Consider the following 27,487-nt stretch of genomic DNA (forward strand, 5'->3'; position numbering starts at 1 on the left):
AGACGGTGGCATATGGGGGATGTGTGCTGGGAAAGCTCAGATGTATGTGGGCACAGCAGCACTAGGGAACACAATTTGGGGATACTGCAGCTGGCGTTGTAAGCTTAGGCTTGGGGCCAGTCCTGATAAACCTGAGCAGAGTAGCACGTCTGCACAGCCTTTGCAAATGCTCTGGGAAGTGTTATCAGCTCAGGCTCAGTGCTGCAGAACTACACCAAGGTAGTTCCAGTTCATTATTACACCTAGTTAATGAACTCTTGCAAAATCTAATCATGGAGATGCATGGCATGGAAACACCCATATGGCATAAAGACACCCACGTGGCTCTGCGTCACTGACTGTACAGTGCAGAATCTCTGCTCTAACTCTGCAGTGTATCCTGTAACATTTGAGATATTTAACTCAAACTCTCTCCAGATAAATACAGGGCTTATTTTGCTTTTCCTTCCAAAATGGCTTATATTTTAAAAATGGACTGGAGCATTTGTTGACAATTTATTTTTTTCTTGCCCTTTTTCCATTCTGCCTTCCTGTTTGAAGTTCATTTTTCTGCACTTGTGGTAGGAGGCTGTCCTGAGCAAGTGTTGCAATTGTGAATGAACCCAGATTATTCTTGTCGCCTTTGCAAATCTCCTCTAGACTGAGCCCATTTATGGAAATAAGCACATTTGGTGTTGTTTAAATCCGTTTTAGAAATGGCCTAATTAATCTTTTTGCTGTTGGTTCATTTCACACTAATCCAGGGGAACTTCTTGAAAAGATTTTTGTTTCTCTTTCCCCCGCCCCCTGCCCCCCTGTTTTGATCTTTGACCTCTCTGTGGTGCAATTGCCTTTGGCTGTTGTGTCTGTTGGTTTAAATTGCTGAAGTTAATGGCATAATTTTAGCTGTGAATTCAGTTGTGTGTGAAAATTTGCGGACATGTTGCTAGAAGTTTCAAACCATAGTAACTTAGTAATGCAAGTTCATTTCCATTTGCCAAAAGGGAGTTACGTGCAGAGTTGTCTTGCTGTCATTGTCTCACTGAACAGATGCTTAAGCAGGTAGATACCTTTTAACTTTTAACCATGATAAATTAATAAAGTGGTGTCATTCTGTGTTTGGCAGCAGTGTTGTGGTCAGTTATATAGACATACCTTCCTTGAAGAAAATGTGGCAGGAAGCAGTTTTTTTGCAAAAGAAAAGAAAATGTTTAATTTTATTTGTAGTCTTGACCCTAATTTGTGATTACCCAATACAGTGTTCTTAATTGCTTGTGCTTTCACAAACCTTCTGCTAATGCTTCCCAAAAGGTCATTTCATTGCAGAGATTTGGAATAGGAAATGTGATAATGAAGCTTTATTCTTTGTGAAGTGGTACAATAGGCAGTTGGTGTCACAGATCCTTGTGTCCTACTGGTTTTGTAATTCAATTGTGCCAAAGTCTTGAAGCTTCCCCTCAGCTAGGCAGCCTGAAATGTAGCTGTGGTGTATCAGCTGTGAATCGCTTTCCCAATTCACAGCCTCAATTCAGGATGTTGCCACACTCAGCTGCCCAGTGGGCATTGCAGGGGCACCATCGTTGCTTACAGGCAAGAACTCTTGTTGTACTGATATCTAGGTTTCATAAGCAAAGGAACAGTGGAATAATGCTTGAATGGACCTCTGGAGGTCCTCTGGTCCACCCCCTTGCTCAGAGCAGGCTAGATCAAGTTGCTCAGGTCAACTCTTGCAGTAGAATGCCAGCTTTACTTGGGCATTGCAGGTAGAAGGTACAATTCTTAGTCTTTGCTAGCACAGAGATATCATTCCAAGTTTAGTTTCAAGATAAAAAGTAACTTCTGATAGCCTTTCAGGAAGGCCCACATTCTTTCCCTCCAGCTTTTCCATTTGTGTCTTTCCTTCTCACAAGTAAAGTCAGAGGAGTCTGTGTCTTGGGACACAAAATCTCTAAAATTTCCCAGTGCAGTTAACAGTCTTTTTATCTCTTTGTAGTGTGTAGTGGGTTGACCTTGACCGGATGCCAGGTACCCACTAAAGCCGCGCTCTCACTCCCCTCTGCAACTGGACAAAGGAGAGAAAATATAACAAAGGGTTCATGAGTTGAGATAAGGACAGGGGCAGATTGCTTACCTATCACTGTCATCAGCAAAACAGACTCAGAGTGGGGATATTAATTAAATTTATAACTAACAGAATGAGAGCAGGAGAATGAGAAGTAAAGTAAGTCTTATAAACATCTTCCCCCACCCCTACCTCCTTACCAAGTTCTACCTCCTCCCCCCACAGCAGCGCAGGGAGACGGGGAATGGGGGTTACGGTCAGTTCATCACACGTTTCTGCTGCTGCTCAGAGAGAGGAGTCCAGCGTAGGGTCCCTCCCACGGGAGACAGTCCTTCTTGAACTTCTCCAATGTGAGTCCATCACATGGGCAACAGTTCTTCACAAACAGCTGCAACATGGGTCACTCTTCCACAGGGTGCAGTCCTTCAGGCACAGGCTGCTCCAACATGGGTCCTCCAGAGAGCCACAAGTCCTATCAGGAAAACCTGTTCCAGCATGGACTCCTCTCCCCATGGCTCAGCAGGTACCTGCCAGGACCCTGCTCCATCATAGGCCTCCCATGGGTCACAGCCTCCTTCGGGCATCCACCTGCTCCAGCGCGGGTCTCCTCCAGGGGCTGCAGGTGGATCTGCATCCCTGTGATCCCCCATGGGCTGCAGGGGCACAGCTGCTCCACCATGGTCTGCACCATGGGCTGCAGGGGAACCTCAGCTCTGGTGCCTGGAGCATCTCCTGCCCCTTCTTCTCCACTGACCTTGGTGTCTGCAGAGTTGTTCACATGTTCTCACTCTGCTCTTCTCTGGCTGCAATTTTCATTTGCACAATAGCTTTTTTTTTTTCCTTCTTAAATGTGTTATCACAGAGGCATTGCCACCATTTCTCATTGGCTTGGCCTTGGCCAGTGGTGAGTCTATCCTGGAGCTGCCTGGCACTGGCTCTACCAGACATGGGGGAAGCTTCCAGCAACTTCTCACAGAAGCCACCCCTGTAGCCTCCCCGCTACCAAAAACTGGTCACAGAAACCCAATACAAGGTGACAGCAAAGTGTCAGTTTTCAGATGTCATCCCTTCTAGGGCAGAGCGTAATTCATAACCCTTTCCTCCTTTGTGAAAGTGCAGGCCATAACAGTAAGCGAGACTAATCACAGTGAGCAGAAGACACCACATGAACATCTCTCTGCAGTATGCCACAATGTGCTGAGAGGAGGGCTGGCTTACCAGGGTAGTTGTTTTGCTTTGTTTTCTAGCCATGTCTTCTCAGTGTTGCATGAAATCTCTTGCTTTTTATTTTTAGTCTGGATTGTGCTTTTTGTGTCCAAAATGAACAGGACATGGGAAGGAAAAATGGAAAACATTTTCAACTGCTTTAGTTCTTCCCTGCCCATGGCCATGATTTGAGATGTGTAATGTTCCTATTGATTTATACCTTCAATAGGTATTGGAGGTAGTGTTTTGGGGAAAAAGACAGATAGTATATGGCAGCCTGTTTAAAACTTCCCTGTTACATCTATCATGCTGGATGTCAACTTGCCATCACCTACTGAGAGAAAGTTAGCACCAGTCTGCGTATCTAGCAGATTCTGCTTGTCCAAGGAGGAATCCCACCCCGTCAGAGTTGAGTTGCTGCTGAATGGGTGATGAAGTCAGAACAAGTGTGTAGGCTAGTTAACTTCTGTATCTCTTTGTTTACATGTTCCTCTTAAGTAGATCTGGATCTGCTATAGATGCAAAAGAAACAGTTTTTAAAATATCTTTTTATGTGTGTTAGAAGCCAGACATTTTTTTGACTGCAAGCTTTTCCAGCACATGACATCTCATGATTCCGATGTTTACTGACAAAACCAAAATGATGTATTGGGCATAAAAGAGGGAAATAAGGTGTTTGCTTTTCCTCCTTAAATGATACTTGTTTCCTTCCCTTTGATATCACAGTCTCTTAGGACTTCAAAATATCCTATTGAAACACTTGCTAGTATCTCTCTGGATTTTTGTATGGGTTATATGTGTTGTTTCAAGGCCTACCCACACCTTTTCCAAACCCTTGTTTTTGTAATAGACACGCATGTGTCATTTCAGTATACCAGAGGATGAGAAAAGTCTGGAGGTTGGCATTTATTTCTTGGATGTTTTTGTTACTATTCCTTATTGCACTAGATCGTGCTTTTTCTCTGGTAGTTGTGCTTCCCCTCATGCTGGGAGGACATGAAGCCAAGACTTGAGAATTATAGGAAACCTTGCCAGGGGGTTTTATCTTCTTTCTATTGAAGCACCTCCAGAATTTAATCATCTTGTGCACACTGCCTGATTTGTCCTCTCAAAAAAAGAGCTTATTTCTATATACTTTACTGTTTCAGGAGCTACCAGTGTGGTGCTAGTTGACTGACATCTGAAAGAGGCACACTTTTGCATTACGTATAAATACCTTATTTCAGAATAGGAGGTTTTCATTGTATTCTAAGTGGTCTGAGCAGCAGCTGTTCTCAAATATCTTAGATTTTCTGATATCATGGTTTCCTGAAGGGTTTTTTTCTTTTGCTTACTTAGCTTGGACATTTCTTTTGTTCTCTCCTCTGGACCTCTGAATTGTATGTATAGTTTCTGTGTTACTTAAAAAGTTGTCCTTGGCCATATTTTGCAGAGTTTGTGTAGCTACTGCTGTCTCTCTGCGTATTTTGCCACTGAGACATAGAGTAATGATAAAGTACTTCCATGCTGTCACTGCTTGCTGTGCTCTTGGTGTAGACCTCCAGACCTCAAAGTCTGGTAGAACAGTCTTTTAGTGGGGGTTCTTACCTATCTCTGTGCACAAAGTCACATTTGCTAGTACGGAGTAGAATGTCTCTGGATGGTCCTTTGACTTAAAGCAAGTGTAGGGCTCTGTGGATTGCGTGTAGTGAAAAATCTTCTGCTGATTCAGATCTAAAAGTATGAGATTGCTGCTAACAGAATGGGATTTGGTTTTGATACAGAATGAGCAATACTGCTTTCATTACCTCCTATTTTTTGTTTCGGTTGTTAGAAAGAGTATCTAGAAGACACTACCTTGTGTCAAGATCATAACAGACCAAATTTTGATCCTGCTTTGAATTGGCATTTGGACCAGATGGCATTGTGTAGGTTGAAAAGGACTTCTGGAGACTATGGTTCTGCTGTTGTGGCTGACAAAACCCTGATACTTAAACAGGCTCACCCGTCTTATGCATGAGGAGCAAGCTTGCCATAAGAGGACTCTGTGTGACAGCCTCTCAAAAAGTGATGTTTATTGGAAGCTAATAACTGTTATTTGAGCAGCTATTAGGGGATGCTAATTTAAATACAACTTCCAACGGTTGCTGATAAGACAATGGAAACTGGTAATGGACGTAAAACCTCTCAACTTCTGAGTCATAATGTAACCTACAACACTGTTGTGTTATATGCAAGAGCCTGCTGCATTTTTTTCTTCATAATTAGTGTTTCTAGCAGAGATGGAGACTTCCTGGATATTGTAAAGGGGTCCTAACTGTTACTTTTTTCCTTCCCTGCAGGCGAATAAATGTAGGAACTCGCTTTCAAGCAGAAATCCCATCACTCCAGGACAGGTCTCTGGCAGAAGTTGATGAGCATAAAGCAGAGCTGGTGTGGCAACCGTGGGGCGACCTGGAAACCAACAAAGACACCCAAGAGAAAGGTAAGAAGTTGGAAGGCTGGTAAATAGGACTGAATTGTCACAGTGGTTTTAGGGGTAACCACAGATCTATTGTAGGCATAATTTAAAATCTCTGAGCTGCCAGTCAAGTGACATGTTTGAATGGTCTTGGAAACAATTCTAGGAGTAAAACTTGTTTATCAGGTTGCGTGTGTGGGGAGGGGGAGGTTAGTAGGATTGTTTTTTTTTTAATTGACAGAAAACTGGGACCATTTGTTTCTAGTCAGGTAAAGAGCAGCCTTTTGCTCAGTGAAGCTTCATTGTTTTTGTTAACATTTGAAAGCCACATACACGTCTGTATTTTTGAGGGATGTTCTGGACATAATAGTAAATTTTGGAAAAAATCAAGTTTGTAGACAGAAGTCAGGATGAGGAAGCAGGAGTTGTGGCAGCTAGTAAGCAGACTTGGTGAGCTGTCTGCTTTTGCTGCAGATGAGTTGTGGCCTGTATAAATCCTAAAGGGAAGAGGAAGTGGACAGGTTTGGAAGAAATCTTTCTGATTAGAGAGGATAAAGGGTATTGTGAAATGGAAATTCACAATATAAGAGGGGATTCAAGAAGTCGCTGAGGTGAAGGGAGGTGGGAAGACATTATAGGAGGGAGGAGATTTGCAAGAAACTCTGTGTGGAAACAGTACTGCATGACCTTTCTCTGAAAGTTTTACTTTCTGGTATGCCTAGTCCTCCTTCAAAAGAGCAAATTAATCATGGAAATCTGTAGGAAATTTCATTTTAATTCTCTTACCTGAATTTTTTTGTACTCCTCTGGAAATAGTGGAAAACCTGCTAGCTGCTGCCTGTTCAAGCATTTTTCCTGGGGCTGGAACCAACCAAGAGCTGGCATTGCATTTCTTACATGAAGCAAAGGGAAGCATTCTGGTGAGTCTTCCCAGGTGTTCAACTCAGTGTGGTCAAAGATGTTTGGGAAGGTCAGATAACCTTTCACTCCTGAGAGGAAAGCCTTGCAAACTCCTTGCAATGCATCTGGCTTCCACTGTTTAGTGTCCCTTGGATGTCCCTAAAGTGGGTTCTGTCTGATGTACAGTGCCATGTTCGCTTACTATCTTTTATATTTCCAACTTCAACGTTTGGCTTTTTAAGAGATGCACTGACAGTCTACCAGGGTGAGTGAGCCAAGACTGATAAATGAGTCTTAAATGTTGTCTTCCTGGGAAGATTACCATTTTGGAAGGAAAAATAAGAGGCCGGGGCTGAAGCTGAGTCAGAGTGCAATGTCTTGCTTCTTTTTGTTTTGGCAGATCCATTTAACTTCTCTGTGTCTGTAGAATGGCTGTGCTGCTACTTTTTTATCAGTATTGTAAGACATGATACACTTCCATTATTGTGCTTTGACACTTCTGGGAGTGGTCAAGAGCATCCAACACTTTTGCCTGACTGCTTGTTTCTTGTCCCCTGGCACTGAATTTGTGATACTGCATTTACCTGTATGGAGAAGAGAACAAATACAAAGTAGTTTTTGTGTGTGTGTGTTAGGTTTCTGCCAGCCCATGTTGTGAGTGCTGTTGCTGGCATAAGGGAGGAGCAGGACTGCCTCTGGCAGCAGGAGATCATTGTTCAGGTGGTTTACACTGCCAGTGGAAGCATGACTCTGTTGTCACCTTCCTACTAACTTTGAAAGCACTTCCAGTTTAAATACAAATGAAGAAGCAGCTTGAGAGGTGGGGGGTTTTTGTGTATGTGCGCGGAATCTTTCAGTCGTGTGACCGCTATTTTATTTTGAAATATTGCTTAGTTAAGTGAGATCAGATCACAATGACTTGGATGTGTAAGGCAGGCATAATTTACGGCAGCGTTTTTGGATGTGAGTATGTAATAGAGGCCTTTGGTTAATGAGAGGAAACTGCTGCATGGTCTCTGTCTATGGAATTGGCTCTCTCCCAGTACTGTGGTGATTGTATCAATTCACAGATGTGAAGAAGGGACAAGAACATACCACTTGCCTGTGGTACCCAAGACTAGGTGGATAGTCAAGAACGTAATTTTTAAAGTTGTCTCAACTGTTAAACTGTGCTATGGTTCTTTTCAGTTAGCTTGCCACAAAAAGGGGATGATTAACAATTGCCTGATATTTGTTTTTAATACCCCAAGCATTAAATTCATTATTTTACTTGTATTTATCTTAGGGAGCTCTGACCAAACTGCTGTTGAAGAGGCCAGTGCGACCGCCTACCCACCCTTTGGCAGATTATCACTACACAGGTTTGTTAACCGAATAACTCCGTGCTGCCTGCTTATCATACCGGAATTTTTCTATTATTTTCTGATTTTTTGAGGCACTCTGTAACATTACAATAAGATTAAAAGACCACTCCTCTCCCATAAATCAAATGATGTCATGCCAGAAATTTTGCCTGTGCAAATTATGACACTTATAAGAAACACTGCTTCCTTCTGAAAATGTGCATGTGTGTGCTGGCATATGTATGTGTTCTGATTTCCTTTATGGGGAAAAGAGAATGCAATCCCTTGCACTGAGCCACAGAGAATGCAGAAAGATAGAAAGAAAGCCTGCCATTGCCTTAGAATCACAGCCTGTCTGGCATGAGTTTCCAGGGTAGCATTAAGCAGGGGTTTTATGACAAAGAGCTTTCAACCTTGGTGAAGAAGCCTCAGCCAGCTCTTGATGCCTGTCAGTGTTTCTGCAAAATTTAAATGTCATAAACTGCCTCTGTAGTCTTGCACCTAATTAGAAAGTAGTCAGCTGTGCGACACTAATTTCAGTGATCAAGAGTAACCTGAGACACCTGAAAGACCTGATGTAAGGTGGTAAAGCATAGAAATTACATTTCTTCATTATTACACACTACTGCAATGGTTGGCAAATATTACTTGATAAATATCTAAAAGGAAGGAAGGAGTTAAAAAATGTGTTTATTATTAGAGGCAAGGAATATTTGAGGAATATTTGAGATGTAATAAATCTTCAAGTAGAGTGGATTGCTGCTGGAAGAGAAGATCTTGTTCTCCTGCCCCACCATTTCCTGTCTATAAAATCTATGACTGGGCCACCACTAAGTATGTCTATTCACATTGCTGTTTGGTTGGGCAACATCTTAGTTCATCTAATTGAGTGGTTTTTCAAGCTGAACTGAATTAACCTGTGGTGATGAGCATTAGATCTAACACAAAGGAAGTGACGAGAGGAGAACTGAGGTGGAGCAGTAGGGGAGGGTTTAACAGCAGTCTGCAGTTTTGCTGGAGTAGGTGTGAGGAGAGACTGCACCCTTATATGTATGTATTAATCTTATTTAAGGCAAACATGAACAAAAGATCATTTGAAATAGCATGGGCTTCCATTACAACTTTTGTTTTTACCTGCAGGATCAGACAAGTGGAAAGTTGCAGAAAAAAAGTTATTCAACAAAGGCATTGCAATCTACAAGAAAGACTTTTTCTTAGTCCAAAAGCTTGTAAGTAACCTTTTTTTTTTTTAAATTACAACAATGATACATTCTTACATGTTTGTTAAGCATTTAATATAGGAAGTTCAATCTTAATTTTTCTGAAACCTCAGTTTTAAGCATTAAGTCCTGCACTCAGAAGATTTCAGAGAAATTTTATCATCCAGCACAGCATAAAATCTCACTAGAAAGCCAGAACAGTAGTGTTCCTTTCACTGTTGTTGTTTACTTAACCTTGGTACTTGCTGCATTACTTCCATTAGTCTGTGCTGCAGATAACTCCTCTGCAGGGCATATTTATAGAGCGCTGGTAATGTTTGGCTTAAATGGCTTGCCTGTGAAACTATATAGAAACACATCCTTGCCACTGATGGAAAGCACTAGAGGATGTGTGAATGATGTATCCTTTAGGACCTCTCTTTCCAGTTTCTTGTGACAATGACTGTAAAAGTGATCACTCCCATATTTTGATGTGGTATGACATGTCAGCAAGGGGGAAATCACTGAAGGAGAGTGCAAAACCAGGAGTCGATACATATAAATTTACATATAAATTCCCAAAGGCATTTAAGTTGCAAAAGCTTAGAAGCTAAGAATGTATCCCAAAACTTTCAGAAAAATCACTGATACAGGATATGTAGATGGTTCACAAGTCTGTACTGAAAATTGTGTACCATCATATGCCTATGAAATGCATGTGGCCAAAATGGGAAAGGGCTGCAAACCTTCATCTCCATTTTTGGATTGGTATTCTGGTCTGGTCTTCTCTGAAGTGCTACTGGAAAATAAAGCTCCCCCAAAAAAACTGAAAGGCTGCTTTCAAGGCTGACAGCTCAACTGGAACATTTCAGAGGCCAAGAGGTGCATTAAGCTTACAAAGTTTAAGGTTCTGTCACCTTTACATTGACCAGCTTTTCTTTGGAAAGTTGGTCCTGTAGTTCTAAGTGAATAACAATGGCAATAGGGGATGGGCTGTGGGATGAGGCATACAGGTGAGTGTGACACAGAAAAGAAGGCTTTAGCAGCAGTGGTGGAATGGAGATTACTGAGGAAAGAAAATATGAAGTATATTTATTGCACCCTTAGTAATTATTTATAAGCCTTCTTATAATCATGTGATCCATTGGACTTTGATGTTTTTTAAACACCAGATAAAAACCAAAACAGTGGCTCAGTGTGTGGAATTCTACTACACATACAAGAAACAGGTGAAAATTGGTCGGAATGGGACCTTGATCTTTGGGGACATTGATGGTGCTAATGAGAGATCTATGAAAGATGAAGCTGAAGTTGACATCAAGGTAATTTCCTAAATTTCTTTCACCTCTTTTGGAGTGTGTTTGAAGTCTTGTGTGTTGTCTCATTTGCTGTCAAATCAAAAGCAGAAACAGTCTGGCTCCTCTACAGGAGGAGTCCAGACCCATAAACTTGTGTCCTGTATCACATAATGACCTTTACTTACAGACACCAAAATTAACAGTTCCTTTATCTTCTGATGAAGAGTTCCCATAGGTTTGCGCGTGTTCTTCCTCTCAGAAGGGACATCTTCAGTGAAGAACAGGGGCATGTGGAGGAGGAGGAAGAGGAGGAAGAAGAGGAGGCAGAGGAAGGGTTAGAAAACAGAAAGAGGAGTGCAGATGCTCTCAAAGATGAACAGACACTACAACATGGTGTAATAGTAAGTGCTGCATTGTGCATATCGTGCTTTCTATGCCATCTTCACTCTGCAAGTAGTTTAGAAAATAGCAGGTGGGCAGTTCCAGGTGTAAAAAGTTTCCACCTCCAACTTCTCCCGGAGCAAGAGACTGGACTAAGGTAGCTCAGAGTATTACTATCAGCCAGATTCTGTGCTGTGAGGGGAGAACTGGGATGTGTAAGAAAGAAAAATGAAATGTAATTCTTTGTGGTTGGTGCACACATAAGACTATGATGAGAAATGTCCTGAAAGCCTGAAGACTTTCTCATTAAATAAAACCTTGGTCTGGAATAAAGGAAGCACAGGAGCTCAGCCATTGTTTTCTTTCTGATGGTGGGTTTAAGTGTCAATTTGCCTTAACTCTTCCCCTCTCTCCAAAGGCAAGTGATGGCAATATGAGGAATCAAGAGGCAATTGTCACAGGCAGAATTGGAAGGAAGCCAAGGGAGACAACCATGAAGCCTCGAAAGCTTATTACTGCTCCAGTGCAGAGGAAGAAGCGGAAACAGAAGATAAAATCAGATGCTACCAGTAAAACTCAAAACACAGAAAACACATTTCCATGTAAAAAATGTGGCAGGTAAGAGCAACTCTGCTTCCAGCAGTAGGCACAGAATCACTGTAGGGCGTCTCCTGTGGAAGCTTTTTCTCAAATGAGCTTTTCATCTTTCTGTTTAGGCCAGAGATATTGCAGTAATTTTAATGACTTATTGCCTCACTAATACTTGCAAACTACAGACTGTTTTTCCTCAAATGGAATAAGACACCACCTGCATTTCAACTATGTACACTGTTTAGTGTTAAGCTGTACTTTCAAGCAGCTGCTGTATTGCCCCACTGTAACATCTGCATTTTTGTAATGAGTAGTTTCTATGTATTTGTTGGATCACATATTAAAAACATAGTGTAGACTTAATAACAGTAGTGTAGAAACGTAAGACACTACCATTGTTATAGCAGCAGGGATTAGGCCAGTAGGTACATAGTTCATCTAGTTAAATTTGTGCTCATCTGTGGTGGATGTAAAATATGTTTGTCTTTCCTTACACAGTTTTAGCAGTTTTTTAGGTTTGTTGCCAACAGAATCATAACTGTAATTCAGTTTTCTACATAAATTGCTCATTTTTAAAACAAGAGAGTCTTATAATACCAGTGGTTATCCCTTTATTTAAAAAAGACAGCAAGGTAGAGGATGGCAAGAAAATGCAATCTGTCCAGTTACCTCACCAGGGCTGTGACAGATTCCTGCTGTGGCTGGGACTTTCCTGAAGGCATCCTGTCTCTGTGCCCTCAGGGCATTGGAAAAGGCAGTGCTGTAGGAGGTCAGGCAGTTAGGATTTGGTCTTGGCCTCTGACAAAGGACAATCAGGAAAGGATTCTTAATGGTGTCTAATCTTTTCTTGTGGCATTTGATGCAAAATCCAAATAGTTAATGGCGAAAGATGGAGGAACAGATCATAGAAGTGCAAAGTCAGGAGGAAAAAGCTCAAGTATTTCTAGCTGTGTGTACAAGGCTCAGGAGGGCACAAGGCTCAGGAGGGGCACTGGGCCATCGTTTGCCTCCATGTTTGTATTTTTGCAGCACAGGAGAATGCCTGAAAACCAGGGCCCTGTTGTGTTAAGCAGCATGTGCATAATTCTGATACCAGCACTGCACCTCTGAATTTAGAGCTGAATGTGAAATAAGAGGAAATAGCCATATTAAGAAATGAAGCAAGTGGTTTGAGGGTGCTCAGGATCTCCTGCTGGCATTCCACCTCATGCTGTCATGCCAAGTCAGCATTGGTGTTTGTTGTGGATGCTCTATTGCAATGGCAGCGTGAGCTCCAGTGCTGAAGCTCACAAACTTGAGGCTGGAGCAGCAGAAGCTCTTTTGAAGAAGTAATAGGAGAGACCACTGCTAATGTACGTGTGCCTTCCTCAGGGTGTTCTACAAGGTGAAGAGCCGCAGTGCTCACATGAAAAGCCATGCGGAGCAGGAAAAGAAGGCGGCTGCGCTGAGGCAGCAAGAGAAGGAGGCGGCGGCAGCGGCAGCAGCAGCAGCAGCCCAGAGCCAGGCCCAGCAGGAAGAGAGCAGCGAGAGTGGGAGCAGCAGCAGTGGGAGCAGCAGTGCAAGCTCGGATGAAGATGGAGAAATATAGCAGCTGACCAGAAGTGGAGGGAGTAGTAAGGCTGGACCCAACCTCCCTCTTGGTGGTCTCACTTCTTTTGCTTGCACTTTCTTACCTGAACCATCAGGTCTCGGTTTCAGTGCTGCCATTTCCTCATGCCACATGTTCCACTTCACCTTGCCAGTACTGACCAAGCCAGAATGGTGGATAACTTGGATTTTTTTTTTCTTAAGACTAATAAGATTTCTATTCTATTTATAATGATACCCAAGGTACATAATAAGACTATGTCACCGGCAGTGGAAGTGAATTCTCTCAGGTCAGTCAGACCTTTCTTTTTGTTCTTGTCGGGAATCATGCTAACAGGACTCTTGAATATAAAGGTTTCCAGACCAGAGCAAGAAAGTAAAACTCTACTCTGGGCTATGTGTATCCAGTTACTGTGACACTGGTGACTTCTAGATGTTTCCTTTCTCAGCAAGTTCTCCTTCCTGTTACGCTTTCCTGTCTTTCTTTCTGAGCAATTATTCAGGCAGACAACAAATTTTGTGGAAAGATAGTGTGCACTTTTGACCTCTGTTTCACAAAAATGAAAAGTGGGATGAGCAAGACACTCTTCTTCCTTTTGAGAGGAAGTTTTATTTTTCAAAAAAAGCCTGAGGTAATTTCTTTTAAGGCATTAAGAATGCAGCAATGGATATAAAAATACCCTGTGGGATTAGAGTAGCCACAGGCCTTGCGAGTTGTCTCATCTTGGAAAACAAAATAGTATGCCTTTGATTAACCTTAAGGAAAGTAGTCTGGGCTTCACAAGTGCAATTTGAAATGAAAACTGCTGGGTTTGACTTTGCATAAATGGGAGCAAGTTTGTTTAGTGAAAATGAACCCAAGTTTTGTGCACTGGATTGTGTGCACCTCAGAGATGGGAGGAATGGACTCTCATCTCCAGCAGTGATGCCTTTGTGAATGTTTTTTAACTCTCAATATCCATTTCTGTCTTGTGGCATCCCTCATTTACTCCTTGAAATTGCCATCATCAAGAGCTTTTATGATGGGGCCCTAGTTTCCCAAATACTTCCTGACAGACAGTATGTATGTGCAGGAGAAACTTGTCACCTATTTACACACCAGTGGCTGTGCAGCACTGCCTGCTGGGTTGTCCTGCTGAAAGGCTGACTCTTCCTTCAGAACTGACACAAGCTAATAGCCAAAAAGTCTATACACCAAAAGCTCCTGGTGAAAGAGAGTTAAGAAGAAGTAAAGTGGTCCAGGTGACAGATGTTAGATTTGCACAGGATTGTTCTGTACATCTTTTAGCCCACATTTATCATTACTTTGTAAGGATGCAGAGAATCGGATCACTTCCTTGTGCTTCATGACTGGTTGGTCCCAGCCCGTACCGTGGCTGCCCAGCTCCCTTCCTCCAGCCAGTCCTTGGGGCAGCACTGATCCCCAGCTTCCTGGGTGCTGGCAGTACCAAAGGAGCCAATCGCTCCTGCATTCCTGAGCAGGGATCCAAGAGACATTGTTGGATGTGAACTACAGACTGTGCCTGACTGGCTTTTTTTTTTTTTAAATCTTGACCCTTCAAGTTGCTAGATAAATTCCTGGTTATCTATGGAAAGGGGCTTTAACTCCAGCATGCCATCTGGCAGTCTTCCTGCCCTGTGGTTTTATGCAACCATGATGGCTTCACTCGTTTGGGAGGCTCATGTTGTACCATGTTTGCTTTGACATATCTATGCCTTTGCATAGAATCCTTTTTCTTAATAGCAGAAACAGTTACTACTCTTACAAAATCAGTAGGAGTATCATGAGGACTGCACTTTTTGCAATGTTGACACTTTTGCCTGTAAGTGTTCAATTTTCTGCCAAGGTTGTACTTTTCATTCCTGTCAAAATTGGGTTTCCTTTCAGCGTTTGGATGACTGTTTCATGCATGGGTCTTGTTGACTAACTAGGCTGTGGAAGCAGATGGCACTTCATGAGCTGTTAAAATCATTCAAAAACTGCAAAGAACTAAAAGCTGCTAATCTTTAAAAAGAAGCTTAAGCAAATCAGTCTTCTTATTAAGAGTTTCATTGTTGATTGTTGACTTTTTTTTATAAATTGGAGAAAATGCTTTTCCGCCGTTATCCTAGGGCCCTTGGGGAGAACAGAAGCTTTAGAACACTGTGCCAGGATGGAGAGTATAGGTGAAGCAGCTGGACCTCATGGTCCACTTATAGTTCTGGAATTAATTCCAGTAAAAAAAAATGATGCAAATAAACAAAGTTCTGATGTATGTTTCTGGGAAGTTGCCGGATCCTGAGAACTGCAGGGCAACAGGTCAGAAACAAGCAGGGCTTGTGAGTGTATCTAAATAGGATTTAAAGTAATGTAGATATTCTACACTATAGATGTAGAACCTGATCCTGTTGTAAGGGATGTATTTGTCTGGAATACCTGTGCTGCAGCAGGTCTAGAAACACATAATAAAGAAACGGAGGCGGAACTCACACACACTGAGAATCATGGCAAAAAAAATGAATATTTTTTTTAGATTGGGGAGGAGATCTGATTAAACTTGAGAACTAAAATAAAGTTAATCAAAGTGTCTTGGGAAAATGCTTTTACTGTCCTTGCTAAAGCAGTACAAAATCAATCAATGTAATCTCTTAGGGAAAAGCAGAACCTGTTCATATTGGGACAAACCAAAGTTCTGTCTAGCTTCAGGTCTTGTTTCTAACAGTGATCAGGAGCAGATGCTTAGGAAAAAGTGAGGGACAGGATGAACTAGGTATAGTTCCAGCTAGAAAATAGGATGCTAAGCTAGAAGAACTTATGTCTGTTCTCCTGTAAGGTAAATCTTCAAAGAGTTTTGTGCTGAAATATACTTGTCTCCTTATGGGCAGAAAATCAGGGTATTTCCCTGCCTTTTACCTTCCTTGTACGTCAGGTGCATTTACTAATTTATTTTTTTTAGTGTCTGGAAGTCTGCCTGGGTGATAATGAGCAAACATTTAGTCATGGCCCTTAGGAGTTTTCAAGCTTGAAGTAGTTTTAGCTAAGGCAAAACAAATTATGGTGACAAACAACTGATCAGATAAAATGATCAGTTGAATTCTTTGAAGAACAAAGATTTAGGGAGCAAATCATGGGATTGCATTAAGTACCAATTGTTTCAAATACAATGATGCATGAATGCAAGCACTGTTATAAGTCTTCCGAAGACCAGATCTTTCACTGATTTTCCCTATTTTAGGAAACTGATATAATTTTTCCTCTGATCAGGGACAAAGCATTGAGGTGCTGATAAAGATAAATTGGAGATTTTCTTTACTTGCACAAAAACATTGTGTATATTACACACTGATTCCAGTACTGGTTGTTCCTCCCCCACCGTGCTGCAGTATAAGAGAACAGGAAAAGTGGACACAGTGAGGTCTGTCACTGGGAGAAAATCAGAAAAGGGCTTTTTCTGAGGATAACCTCTTTAACAGCTGTGGGTTAGCATGGCTGACCACAATCAGATAAATGTTCCAAGTAAGTGGCATCAAGTTGGAATGTTTCTGAGCATATTTACAAATTGCTAGTAGCCACCAGAAGACCTCTTTTCTGTCATGGTAATAAGGAAAACTATTCCTCCAAGTATCATCTTAAAAAACAAACAAGCAAAACCAAACCTGCTGCCCCCCCTGCTTACAGTAGGAGTTTGGAATTGATCCTACATTTTAATTAGATCGTGCTTACTAGCAAAACTTGGCAGAGAATTGTTTAAAAAAAACCCAAAAACAAAACCCAAAAACCAATCCCAATTTCTGTGGACAAAGCATTTGAACTGAATTTGTCTAATCTGGAGTGAGTCATGTTCCTATTCTTAGTGGGGGGAAAATAACTTGAGTGGCTCTTTACTGCAGTACAGTGTTAATTTAAGGCTGTGTTGTTCAGTTAGGGTTTAAAAAAACCCACCCAAAAGAAACAAAATTCTTGTCTATGTTCTGTTGCTATATCTATTTTAAAACTCCATGGTCATTATTTTCCATCATTTAAAGGCCTATTGATTGATCCCCATTTAGTGTAAGGGTTTGCTGCTAATTTAGAAAACAGGCAGTAAAAGCTCAGTCATTAAGTTTGAAGAAGGCTTCCCTTTGCTTTAGCTCTTTCTGTGGGAATAAATACAAGATTTATAGACTGCAATTCCGTCAATGTGTGCTAATAGATTTGCCTTTTACAGTGCAAGATCAGGCTTCAGGTGGCTGTATTTCAAAACCATTACCTGAGTCCTGATACCAGCACTGGGCATCACGGAGATGCAGCAACAGGTCATGTTTTGCCCTGATCACGTACTTCTGCCTGTGCTTCTTTCTGCCTGTTACAAATAAATTCAATCTGTCAGGTTTGTGATCTGCATGGGAAAGCATCTGATTTTTTTAAGACTGTGTGTATGTAACTACTAGAATGTAACTACTAGATAGATGCATGCACTTGTGATGCATATCTGATATAGCTGCAGGTGTTTTGCAGTCTTGCTGCAAGAACCAGTCTGCATTTTAATTTATTTTATGTTTGTCCATTTACTGATACAGCTGATGTTATCTGCAAGAACTCAGCTCTGTAAGTTGAAGGCCTACAGAATCTCACTCAGCTGTGCAGGACTGTGGCATTTTGCTGGCTAGGAACAGGTAGGAATGGAGCTGCTTAAAGACAGGGTGGAGATAGAAATTCAAAAGCTTAAAGGTAACTCATCTGTTAAATCCCATTGTAGACAACGTCCAAATTAGCTAAAAATTCTCTCTGGTTTGTCAAACTGAGGTTTTGGTTATTTTTATCATTGCAACAAGCTTAGATTAAAATCAACATTTTAAAAAAAGTGTTTCCTAAACCATTCTCAGCAGTTACACACTTCTTAATTCTCTTTCAGGCAGTGGACTAGAAAGTTTCTATAGATACATATCTTTATTTTAAAGAAATGGGAGTAGGGAGGACTACTGGCCCTAGGAGTCTTCTCTGCTTTCATAGAATGGCACTTTCAGTCCAATGCTTACCTCTGCCAGAGACCTTATTCTAATCCACATTTTCCCACACAAACTTTCTCCCTGCTTTATCTTCTGATCTATGTCTGGAAGTTCATAAAGCTTTAAAGAGACAGAGAAACAGAACCTACAAATCATGTTTGATTTCTGTGGGGGTGAGTTTCCATATAAATTCGTCACTTGGGTTCAGCTGCTTTACTCGCCCTCCTTCTCTCCTGTGTCATATGTTAGAAAGACACAAACTTTGAATTCCCAGCTGTCTGAGGATCTTTCTTTCCAAGACTAAGATTCCACTGACAGCTGAGCCTGAGAAAAACCCCTTAACTTCTCCAGATCAGATGACAACATATATTTTTATAGAAATGTAATTGTGTATTTTAAAAAAGTTTCCTGCAGCTTCACCACATGTATTTTTCCCCTTGTAGTTCAGATTTGATATGAACTTTTTTTGTGTTCATTCTTTTTATGTTCCGTTTTTAAATTTGTAGTCAAAGCTTTGGTGTACTGTACAGGAGCAGTTTGCCTTTGTAATTACTGTATAAATGCTTTATAATAAAGTATATTACTTTTATTTTAACAAGTGAGCAGGCACTTCCTTTTGTGTGTCTGCTGCCTAGGGCACCTTTTAAAAGACTGTTATGTGTTTAAAATGTACATATATAAATATATTTACCTGTTGCTGTACAGTTGTGATAGACTGGACTGAATTTATTTTTTGTGTGCTTTTTTATAAAATATTAATACACTAAAGGAAATCTTGCTAATGTGATTGTATTGTACTATGTAACTTATTTACTTAATATCCTCTATATATCTAAAATACCTTTTATTAAAAGAGGTTTAAAAATAGTTTCATAGCTGAGTTTTTTGATGGTATGAGGGAGTGTCTGGGCGGCTCAGGCTGGCTGTGGTGCAGAGGAAGCTGTTACGAGTCCTTCTAGCCAGGCTGCTCTCTCATCATACTTGCCTGTGTTTTTCATAGCAACCCTCGAGGCTGTTTCTCAGTGTAAACCTCTCCCCCAAGACACCTGCCTGCAACGTTTTATGTCTTATATCCAAGAAGATAACTGGCAGATGTGGCTCCGTTGCTTTACAGAAGTGTTGATGGGGGTGTGTGTTCCACTTGAAGCCAAGCACCTTCACAGAAAGCCAGCGATTCATGGGGAATAGTTCTGGGTCCGCTGTGCTGTAAGTAAGGCCAGTGGGGTTCTGACACTGCCTGAAACAACTACAAAGACAGTGGGCAGAGCAAAGGCATCATGGAGTAACTTAGTACCTGAGGGGCCTGCATCACATTCCTGGGTGGCTTCAGTTGTAAATCACATTGCACCACATTTTTCAATGGTAGAGTTTAAAAAAAGTTTTAGTAAATACTGTCTTAAAGACCCTTGTCTGTTACCTGAATCTAAGGGGGTTTTTAAACCTATTTTGTTACACAGCACTTATTTTTGTTCCCTCTGGCAGTAGCTGGATCTCTTGCTGTGATTTTAAATATCCATATGTTTCCATCCATCCTCAAAACACCTTCCTTCTGCTTTGGTACTTAATTGTTTTTAGTTAACTAAGCTACATAGGTGTTTCTCACACCTATGGGCATGACATCTTTAAAAGCTGCAAATGTTTTGCTGCACAAAGCAGATGGCAGGAACACGTACCAGTGCCTGACCGGCCTCCTGTGAGATTGCAGTGAGAATCTAAGGCAGCACACCTGCTTTATTTTTAGCTGTTATTTTTGGTTTATTTAATTTATGCTGATGGTTTCATTTCAATGTTCTTAGCAAAGCTGGCAGGAGAAAGACTCAGCCCAAGACAGGAAAATGCTCATTTTTTTCAGCTCAGTGTAGAAGTCCTTGCTTTAGCTTAGTCCTGTGCCTGTGGCTGTTGATCAGCAATAGCGTTTGGAGAAGTAAGTGGTATTTTGCTTGGTGTGCAGAAGAGACAGGGAACATCAAGGCCTTCACTTGAGATAACAGATCAGGACTTTAAGGCTTTAAATAAATGTGTTTGCCTTCCCATCAAAGCTAGCTGGCAAAAGTGCTAAAGTTTAGTAGTTTGTACTAAAACTGTGAAGCCATGCAAACAAACTTTGGATATCAAAAAAGTCACAAGTTTTTGACATTTTGGTTTCCATCTTTTTTTAACTGATGGATCTAAGCCCAAGCTTCTGGAAGTTATATTGGTTACTGAAAGAGACCTTATAAAGCATTTTAGTGATTAGTAAGCTTTGAATTAGTGCTATTGTGAGGAATTCTGCAGCAGCTCCCTATATGTTTTTTAAATAGCGTTACAACCATCACTGTAGGATGCTGCTCTTGTCATTATTGAGATGGGCTGTGGCGTACAAAGTGTTTTCTTTATGTCACAGTTTTGAAATTACATTTCAGTGACACGGTCTACTGAAGGCTAAAGTTTCTATTAGAGAAGCCTTCCCTTATCTGGGTTTAAAGGAACTGATAGTATATTGCTGTTAACAGAATTTAAATTCAAAGTGAATTAGTAATTTTGTACTGAAGAAAGAATAGCCATTTCTTTAACTTATTTGGATTTTTTTTTCCTATATAGCAATAGTAGACTTTTCTCTTAGGACCTAAGAACAAATCCTGACAACCAGTGTCTTAAAAGATTGGAAAATATTTATGTATCAGATGACAATGATCACAATATATCAGCATTTTTAAAGTCTTAAGTTCTTCTGTTCTAAAATAGAGAGGCAATAAGGAACAGCATTTACATGCTATCATACTATTAATACATTGCTCCCTGAGCAGCTAGGAAAGTTTAATGAGAACAAAATTGAATTTCTGAGCAGTCTTCACAAGCTGAATTATTTCATTACACAACAACCAAAGACGTTTGTATAAAATAAGGTTATATTATTTTTAAACCAAGTTTCACAGAATAACATTTATAAACATAAGCCTAAATAATTTAAACACAGCAAATTTAACAGCTTTTCATGCTACAAAATTATGTATACAAAAGATAGCCAAAGGGGATGTTAAAAGTGCTCTCTTGCTTGAAGATTTTTCTAGATGAGCCTACTTCTAATGTAACCTGAGTCATCTGCTGGTTCTCAGGTCTCTTCTCTTATTTTTCCAGCAGTTCTCAATAATCACTGCATATATCAGCTCTTTTGAAGACAGGGCACCGTGCCAACAAGCAAGCAAAAAAACTTAGCTGTTTCCTACTACTAATTTAATTTTAGGATATTTCTCTAAGGAATAAAGTGGATGCTACTCCTCCATAAATTCACAGGGAAAAGCAGAATTCCACATGGCTTGCATGTTTTACATGGGTACTCTTTTCATCCATGAATAATAATGTGCTTACTACTTCCTTGGATGTGGTGTGCTAGGGGAAGAGCAAAGTGTACCAGTGAAAGCCAGGCCTTCCCGCATCTCCCTCGGACGTCCCTCCAGGCACACAGGCCGAGTGTCGCTGTCAGCTTATACATGACATCGTGTAGCACCAGCAATATGCAAACCATCTGTTCTAATTCTACCACCTCTGTATGTCTTCCACCACATCCAGTGCATAATTTTAAAGTGCAAATTTAAAAATTTAGGAAAACTTATTTTGGAGGAGAAAAAGTTGGGGGGGGGAGGTTGGTCTTGAGAATGATCATGACTCACTAGGAAAAGCAAGGTTAAGCTAAAGCTCTCACCCAGCTTCAAGATGAAGCTTCTCCTGACAAACAAGAGCCACAGTTTATTCTTTTCTTACTGTGTTGTCTCCTTGAGACTGACACATAGTTTTTATGAGAAAGGTTTTAAATTATATGCTAATTTATCACAGCATGAAGGATGAAAGGTGAGGGAAATCTTGCATCTCATGCTGCTGTTATAATTGTGTTGAGACTGGATGCTCCATTCCTTCAATAATTTTTTTTCTTTTTTGGTGGTGCTTACAATGCAGCCCCCCAAAAAAGAGCTTTAGAATTTGTGCTGTTAAATGTGTAGAAGGGGCCAGTGACAGTGGGCCACACAGTATATCCAGCTCCACCACCATCTACAACAGTTCTTGAACTGATTCCCATAGGTGTAGCCTCTAGTGGTCACTTAAAAGAGCCAGGAACTGCTCTTATCCCTCAGGACTTGTCAATGGAGCTGTGTTTCATTTCAGTTGTCACCATGTAGTCAGAACACTAAGTTTCTATTTTGCTCTCAGAATGTCCCAAAATAGCCAAAGTGTAGAGTATTTGCTGTATCTAACATGACCTTCAGAAATGTACAGACTTAGACCATATTTAGATATTAAAAGATCAACCAGCAGGATTTCTTGGCATTGGCCTGTGTTCGTCACTCCCTTTCTCTCCTGTCACATCTCATGTGAGGAGCTAAACCCAGCCATACACACCACACTTGCAGATGTTGTTCTAGGAGACACCAGGTACAGAGGTTCAACCACTTTTCTTTGTGGCCAAGCGCTAGGACAAGAGCACCACATGGTCTATTCTGAAAATATCTCCAAACACAGAGATGAATTTGGCATTTCTGTTTGTTGGAAGCATTCAGAAGGCAAGTTTTGTGTCACTCAAGCTCTGGCTCATGGTACCCACACTTTCCCACACTTCAATTACAGTCGTCAAGGGCACAGCCCCCCCCCCAGCAAATGGGGTCAGTAGGGCTCACATGCGCCACAGGCTCTGTACTGCCAAAGCATATCCACTTTGCCAAGAGTGGTTGGCTCCAAGTGAACTGAGAGGCTTAGCTTCAGAAGACACCCGTATGAAATGGCTGTTGGCTATAGGCACTCTCTCCCGTGGTGCTTCTTGGTCAGTGGTGCCTTTACTAATGAAAAAGCGAGGAGAATACTTCTAAAAGAAATAACATACCAATATGAAGTTGTCTGTAAGCTAAATCCAGTGAACTTAGTTAACTACAAAACTAGTTTCTGATCAAGAGAACAGCTACCTGGAAATAGTTTGTGCTGAGTGAAGAATGTCCACAGTTTTTGCTATTGTGCTTTTGACCTTTTTAGTAACAGATCTAAATCAAATTCAAACTTCATCAGCAATTGCCAATTTAAACTGGAATGCTTTAGAATTCCTCTAACAATCACAGATTAAGTATCAATATATTGAAAATAAACTGTGATTGTCATGTAATCATCTACTTCACAGTGCACTTAGAAATTGATTAGAGAGATAGTATCTTCTACTACAATTATACCTGGAGCTTGAGATCAGTACCACTGTTGCCTGGGCCAGTTCTACCTTTTTTTTCCTGACCATGACTTCCAAGATTTCTACTCCTGTCACACCTTCACAAACAAAATAATTAAGAGTGGTGTTCTGCCTCCACCCCTTCTATGTCTGGGCTGGAACCAGCAGGTGCACTTGTCACCACCTGAATTTAAACAAAGATGGTACCACAAATTAGAAGAAAAGCTTGGTAAAAAACCAAAAAGGAGCTGCAGAAAAATCTATTCAGGTGACTCAATCTGTTCTTCAAAGAGAAGAATTTAAACCGCACTACTGGCATCCCACAGTGCAATCGGGCCTGTCTTCACCATTGTTTAATACTTTTCACTAGAAATAGTCATATAAGAACTAGTTACCCTGCAAAATAGCATATTTAGTACATCTTCAATACTTTTTTCCCCAATGCCCACTTTCCATCTCATCTCATCTCACCTTCCCCACTGACTACGTACACCTTCTCTCACTGCTTACACCTGTGCTTTTTCTTACACCTGTACTTTCATAAAAAATGAGTATCCCCAAAGCCAAACTTTTCTGTCCTCAAGCCCAGGTCTTCTGTTCTCTGTTTGTTTCTCTATTAGTATCAGCCTACTTAGTTATAGGAAGATTCCAGAGCTGAGAAGGATTATGTCCACCAGTGACCAAATCCAAACCCAGGAACCAGCTGCAGGCTAATATTCCAATCCAAAGTAATTTTTTAGTTAGAGATGAAAAAAAAAGCTAGCAGATATTTTAGTCTCACTGAAACCATGCAAAGAATTCCCATTGCCTCTTAATAAATAAATATATATAAGTTATACACGGCCTCCTAAGCAATGCAGTTGAGTTCCAATGTCAGAAGCCCATTTCAAAACTTAAGGCCAGGAACAAACGATCATCAGATCAATACCTTTTTTGTGCGTGTATCCACAACTACTGGGCCTGTTTGGCATAACAGTTCAGGGAATAAAAAGGCAAACTTGCATATTAAAAATATTGAGGGAGTCCCACGACAAAATTAAACACAACAAAGCTTGTAAGGTTCTCTAAACCACAAAATTGTTCTTTTGGCCTCAGTGTTTCCAATTAAATGTTGGCCAGCTGCACCTAACAAGCTAAAATGGTTCTCTTATAACCCAAGAGTGAACAAGCATCACTAATCAGGAATTAAAAACAGCTATATGTTAGTTTAGGTAAAGATCTCTTGCTAGCCAAAGAGCAGATAAACTCAGCTCCACTAGTCTCTACAGAAAGTGTCATAAGCTTGACACAATCAGTGTGACCAATTTTTGGTAACTAACTCTTTGGATGATAGACTGTGGAGACAAGCTGGTCTTTTAAAAATGGCCCAAAGATTTTCTTCAAATATTTTATATAAAAGTTCTATGTGCCAAGCTATCTGGAGTCACTTAAATATTTAAATACCCAACAAGAAAGTGTCATCAGTTTGCTCCTTCTGCTCCTTCTGCTCCTTCTGCTCCTTCTTCTTCTTCTTCTTTAACAACTAGGGTACCTAAGAGAAAGAAAAAAAAAAGAGAAAAAAATCTGTAAAGATTTATGAACAGATTATTCAGAGAAAGACATAGTTAATGCTGATCTACCTGAAAGCTGTTGGAAAAAGTCAAGAGTTGTATTTCCTGCCTGTTTCTAACCGACATGAACTTCTGCATACCTGAACTGGTCTTAAATAGAAAAGCTTTCAAATGATGAGCTCTTCTGTTGGATATTTTTCCAGCTTCTTGGGTAACAGGGAATAAAAAGGTACTAAAGCAGGATCTGAAAAGATCAACCTCAAATGGTCTTTGGGAGATGCACTACGTCAGTTCAACTGCTAACAACCAACATCACCCTTCTCTTGGGGTGAGGTATATCACCGTTCTTGTGGGGCCCCTACTTTGTGCTGCTATTTCCACGACATACATGACCAAGTTTTAGTATGGCTAGTAAGTCTAACCTTATATTACCAAGGTTACCTTTTGCCTGTAAAAATATGTGCCCTGTTTCATTTTTTGTTTCACTCTCAAAATGTTTCCTACTACAACAACAAATGGACTACTGCAGGCCACCCTTCCTAGCAGTGCAATTCTCTCATCAGGCTTCCACTTCCTCTTTTACTGCAGTTGATCTAGTTTTAGATAGAATCTGCTAATAGATTTCCCATCTATTGCTCCTTGTAATTAAGCTGTCTCCTCTTGTCAACATCCCTACACTCTTCCCTTCCCTACTGCTATTCTCTTTGTTAGTGTTACCAGTCCCGCTCTCCTCTTCACTGCTTTAGTAAACGGGATAACAGTGAACAGCTAACATCTCCATTAACAGAAAGTAACATATTAAAAAATATATTTTAAAATTATCTAATTTTTAGTTACTAACCAGGACATGGTTTAGTATCTTTTCATATCAGTGTCTTGAATAGGAGAGGACAGCTCACAAATTACAGAATCACAGAATATGCTGAGTTGGAAGGAACCCACAAAGATCATTGAGTCCAACTCATGGTCCTGCACAGGACTATCCCCAGAAGTCACACCATGTGCCTGATAGTATTGTCCAAATGTTTCTTGAACTCTGTCAGCCTTGGTGCTGTGACCACTTCCCTGGGGAGCCTGTTCCAGTGCCCAACCACCCTCTGCGTGAAAAAACTTTTCCTAATATCCAACCTAAACCTCCCCTGACACAACTTCAGGGCATTCCCTTGGGTCCTCTCACTGATCACCACAGAGAAGAGATCAGTGTGATGGAGGAGGATATTCATGCATTTAGGAAACTTGCATGAAGTTTTGAAAATTTGCCCTTGCATCCAAAGCAAAGCAGAGCATATCCCTGCCTACCTCCACTCCCTCACGTCACCTCTTTTTTTGGGAAAACTGTACATCAAATTTGCTGGGAAAACTGCAATTCAACTTGGCAGATGAAAGCCTTGTTATTTAATACAAAATCTTTCAGTTCCTTATTAGTCATATGCTAAAATGACTTGGGTAACTATGGAGTAATGCCCAACTGTAGGCTGCAAGGCCACTTGGACTTAACACTCCAAAATCCACCAAACACTCTCAGAGGATCCTGCAGTCAGGATCTGAGTAACTACTTCTGAATAACTCCAAAGAGCAGAGGGAGGAATATTAATTTCATGAGCACACAGATGAATCTCTGAGGTTATGATTCCTTTCCCTGTGGTTGTCTTTATATCACGCTGTTAACTCCCACCAACTGCTTCATGCCCCAAACTCACCATCCAGTTTTTTCAACTTTGGTACACGTTTGGTTGCTTCTTCAATCCAACTGTTCTTCTGATCAGAGGAGGCATATTTCTCTTGTAGTGGATTGCCTACAAACACCAGATCCTCTAGTAATGGCAGCTCTGCCAGTCTCACAAACTCTGCTGCAAGCACAAAGGTGAAAACACCAACCAGATTGTGGAACATGGAAAGAACATCTGCACCACACATTCCTTTCAAACTCAGTTCAAACTTAAAGAGCATGGGATATAACAGGAGAGGGACTACTTGGCTCTAACTGGTATCAGGTTAAAGAGCAGGTATGCATTTTAAAAGAGATCCAAGATGATGATTCAAAGCACAAACTTCATTGGACTTAGAAGTCAAATTCAATATTCAAACTATTTTTACTGTCTTGAATGAGTAGATATTTAGGGATTCTGCACATGTCTGCAGGCTTGTCAGTTGGACTCAAAACCTTGTAAGATACAGCACTATGTTTTACTTGGTGACTTAAGTCATGCATTCATCATACTACAGGAGAAATTACAGAGTATAGATGCAAGGCTTACCCCAGTCTTTCACCAAATTATTTGACATATAAAGAACCTTCAGCTTCCTCATTACACGGATACCCCTCAGTTTCTCAATTAAGTTGTATGAGATCCACAGCTCCTCTAAAGTATCAGCAACTGCCTCCTGGAAAATGACAGGACTATTCAGGTAAGCAGAAGTACATCTCTCTTATTCTTCAGACTCTTTCTTCACTCCGTACAGGACACCTCATGTGAGAAAATACTAAGGTATATTGGTCCTCATTTCATTTTAAGTGGGTCCCCAATTATGCATGACAAATGCTCATGGGAATTAAAAGCAAAATTATATATGCAAATATATGTAAGGAGGACAGAAATCGCAATATTAGAATAAAACAAGAAATAGCTGGCTGGAGTAGTTGTTCTTAAGGTATAGGGGCAGAGGAGACAAATTTTGCTGCTTGTGCCCTGCAAGCATACATGAAGTGAATGTAATTCAAAAACTGCTTTAGAAGGGATGTTATACAGTATGAGAGAGAATCATTCATTCAGATGCGTGTGTTTGTACCTGTTGGCCAG

General features: G+C 40.8%; 2 protein-coding genes across 9 annotated transcripts in view; one reads left to right on the forward strand and one right to left on the reverse strand.

Moving 5' to 3' along the window:
* Window positions 1–18,824, forward strand: part of ELMSAN1 (ELM2 and Myb/SANT domain containing 1) — a 59,231-nt gene extending 40,407 nt beyond the window's left edge. For both annotated transcript variants that reach the window (XM_027707061.1, XM_027707067.1), the window contains exons 6-13: window positions 5,569–5,711; window positions 6,504–6,607; window positions 7,873–7,948; window positions 9,071–9,159; window positions 10,302–10,451; window positions 10,652–10,828; window positions 11,227–11,426; window positions 12,771–18,824. In XM_027707061.1, coding sequence (XP_027562862.1) covers window positions 5,569–5,711; window positions 6,504–6,607; window positions 7,873–7,948; window positions 9,071–9,159; window positions 10,302–10,451; window positions 10,652–10,828; window positions 11,227–11,426; window positions 12,771–12,987 — 1,156 coding nt within the window. In that variant the 3' untranslated portion in view covers window positions 12,988–18,824. The remainder of the gene's footprint in view (window positions 1–5,568; window positions 5,712–6,503; window positions 6,608–7,872; window positions 7,949–9,070; window positions 9,160–10,301; window positions 10,452–10,651; window positions 10,829–11,226; window positions 11,427–12,770) is intronic.
* LOC113979793 (dynein light chain 1, axonemal-like) overlaps window positions 4,557–27,487 on the reverse strand; it is a 41,397-nt gene continuing 18,466 nt past the window's right edge. For 3 of the 7 annotated variants that reach the window (XM_027707118.1, XM_027707086.1, XM_027707123.1), the window contains 3 exons: window positions 26,945–27,071; window positions 26,387–26,536; window positions 20,821–24,667 (listed from right to left, as the gene is read on the reverse strand). In XM_027707118.1, the coding sequence (XP_027562919.1) occupies window positions 24,597–24,667; window positions 26,387–26,536; window positions 26,945–27,071 (348 nt within the window). In that variant the 3' untranslated portion in view covers window positions 20,821–24,596. Of the gene's footprint in view, window positions 5,681–6,702; window positions 7,172–20,820; window positions 24,668–26,386; window positions 26,537–26,944; window positions 27,072–27,487 lie in introns of those variants that run through there. The other 4 variants (XM_027707099.1, XM_027707093.1, XM_027707111.1 and 1 more) reach the window with 4 other exon arrangements.

This window comes from Neopelma chrysocephalum, unplaced genomic scaffold (assembly GCF_003984885.1).
Source record: "Neopelma chrysocephalum unplaced genomic scaffold, ASM398488v2 Primary Assembly neopelma1_24, whole genome shotgun sequence".
Lineage (NCBI taxonomy): Eukaryota > Metazoa > Chordata > Aves > Passeriformes > Pipridae > Neopelma > Neopelma chrysocephalum.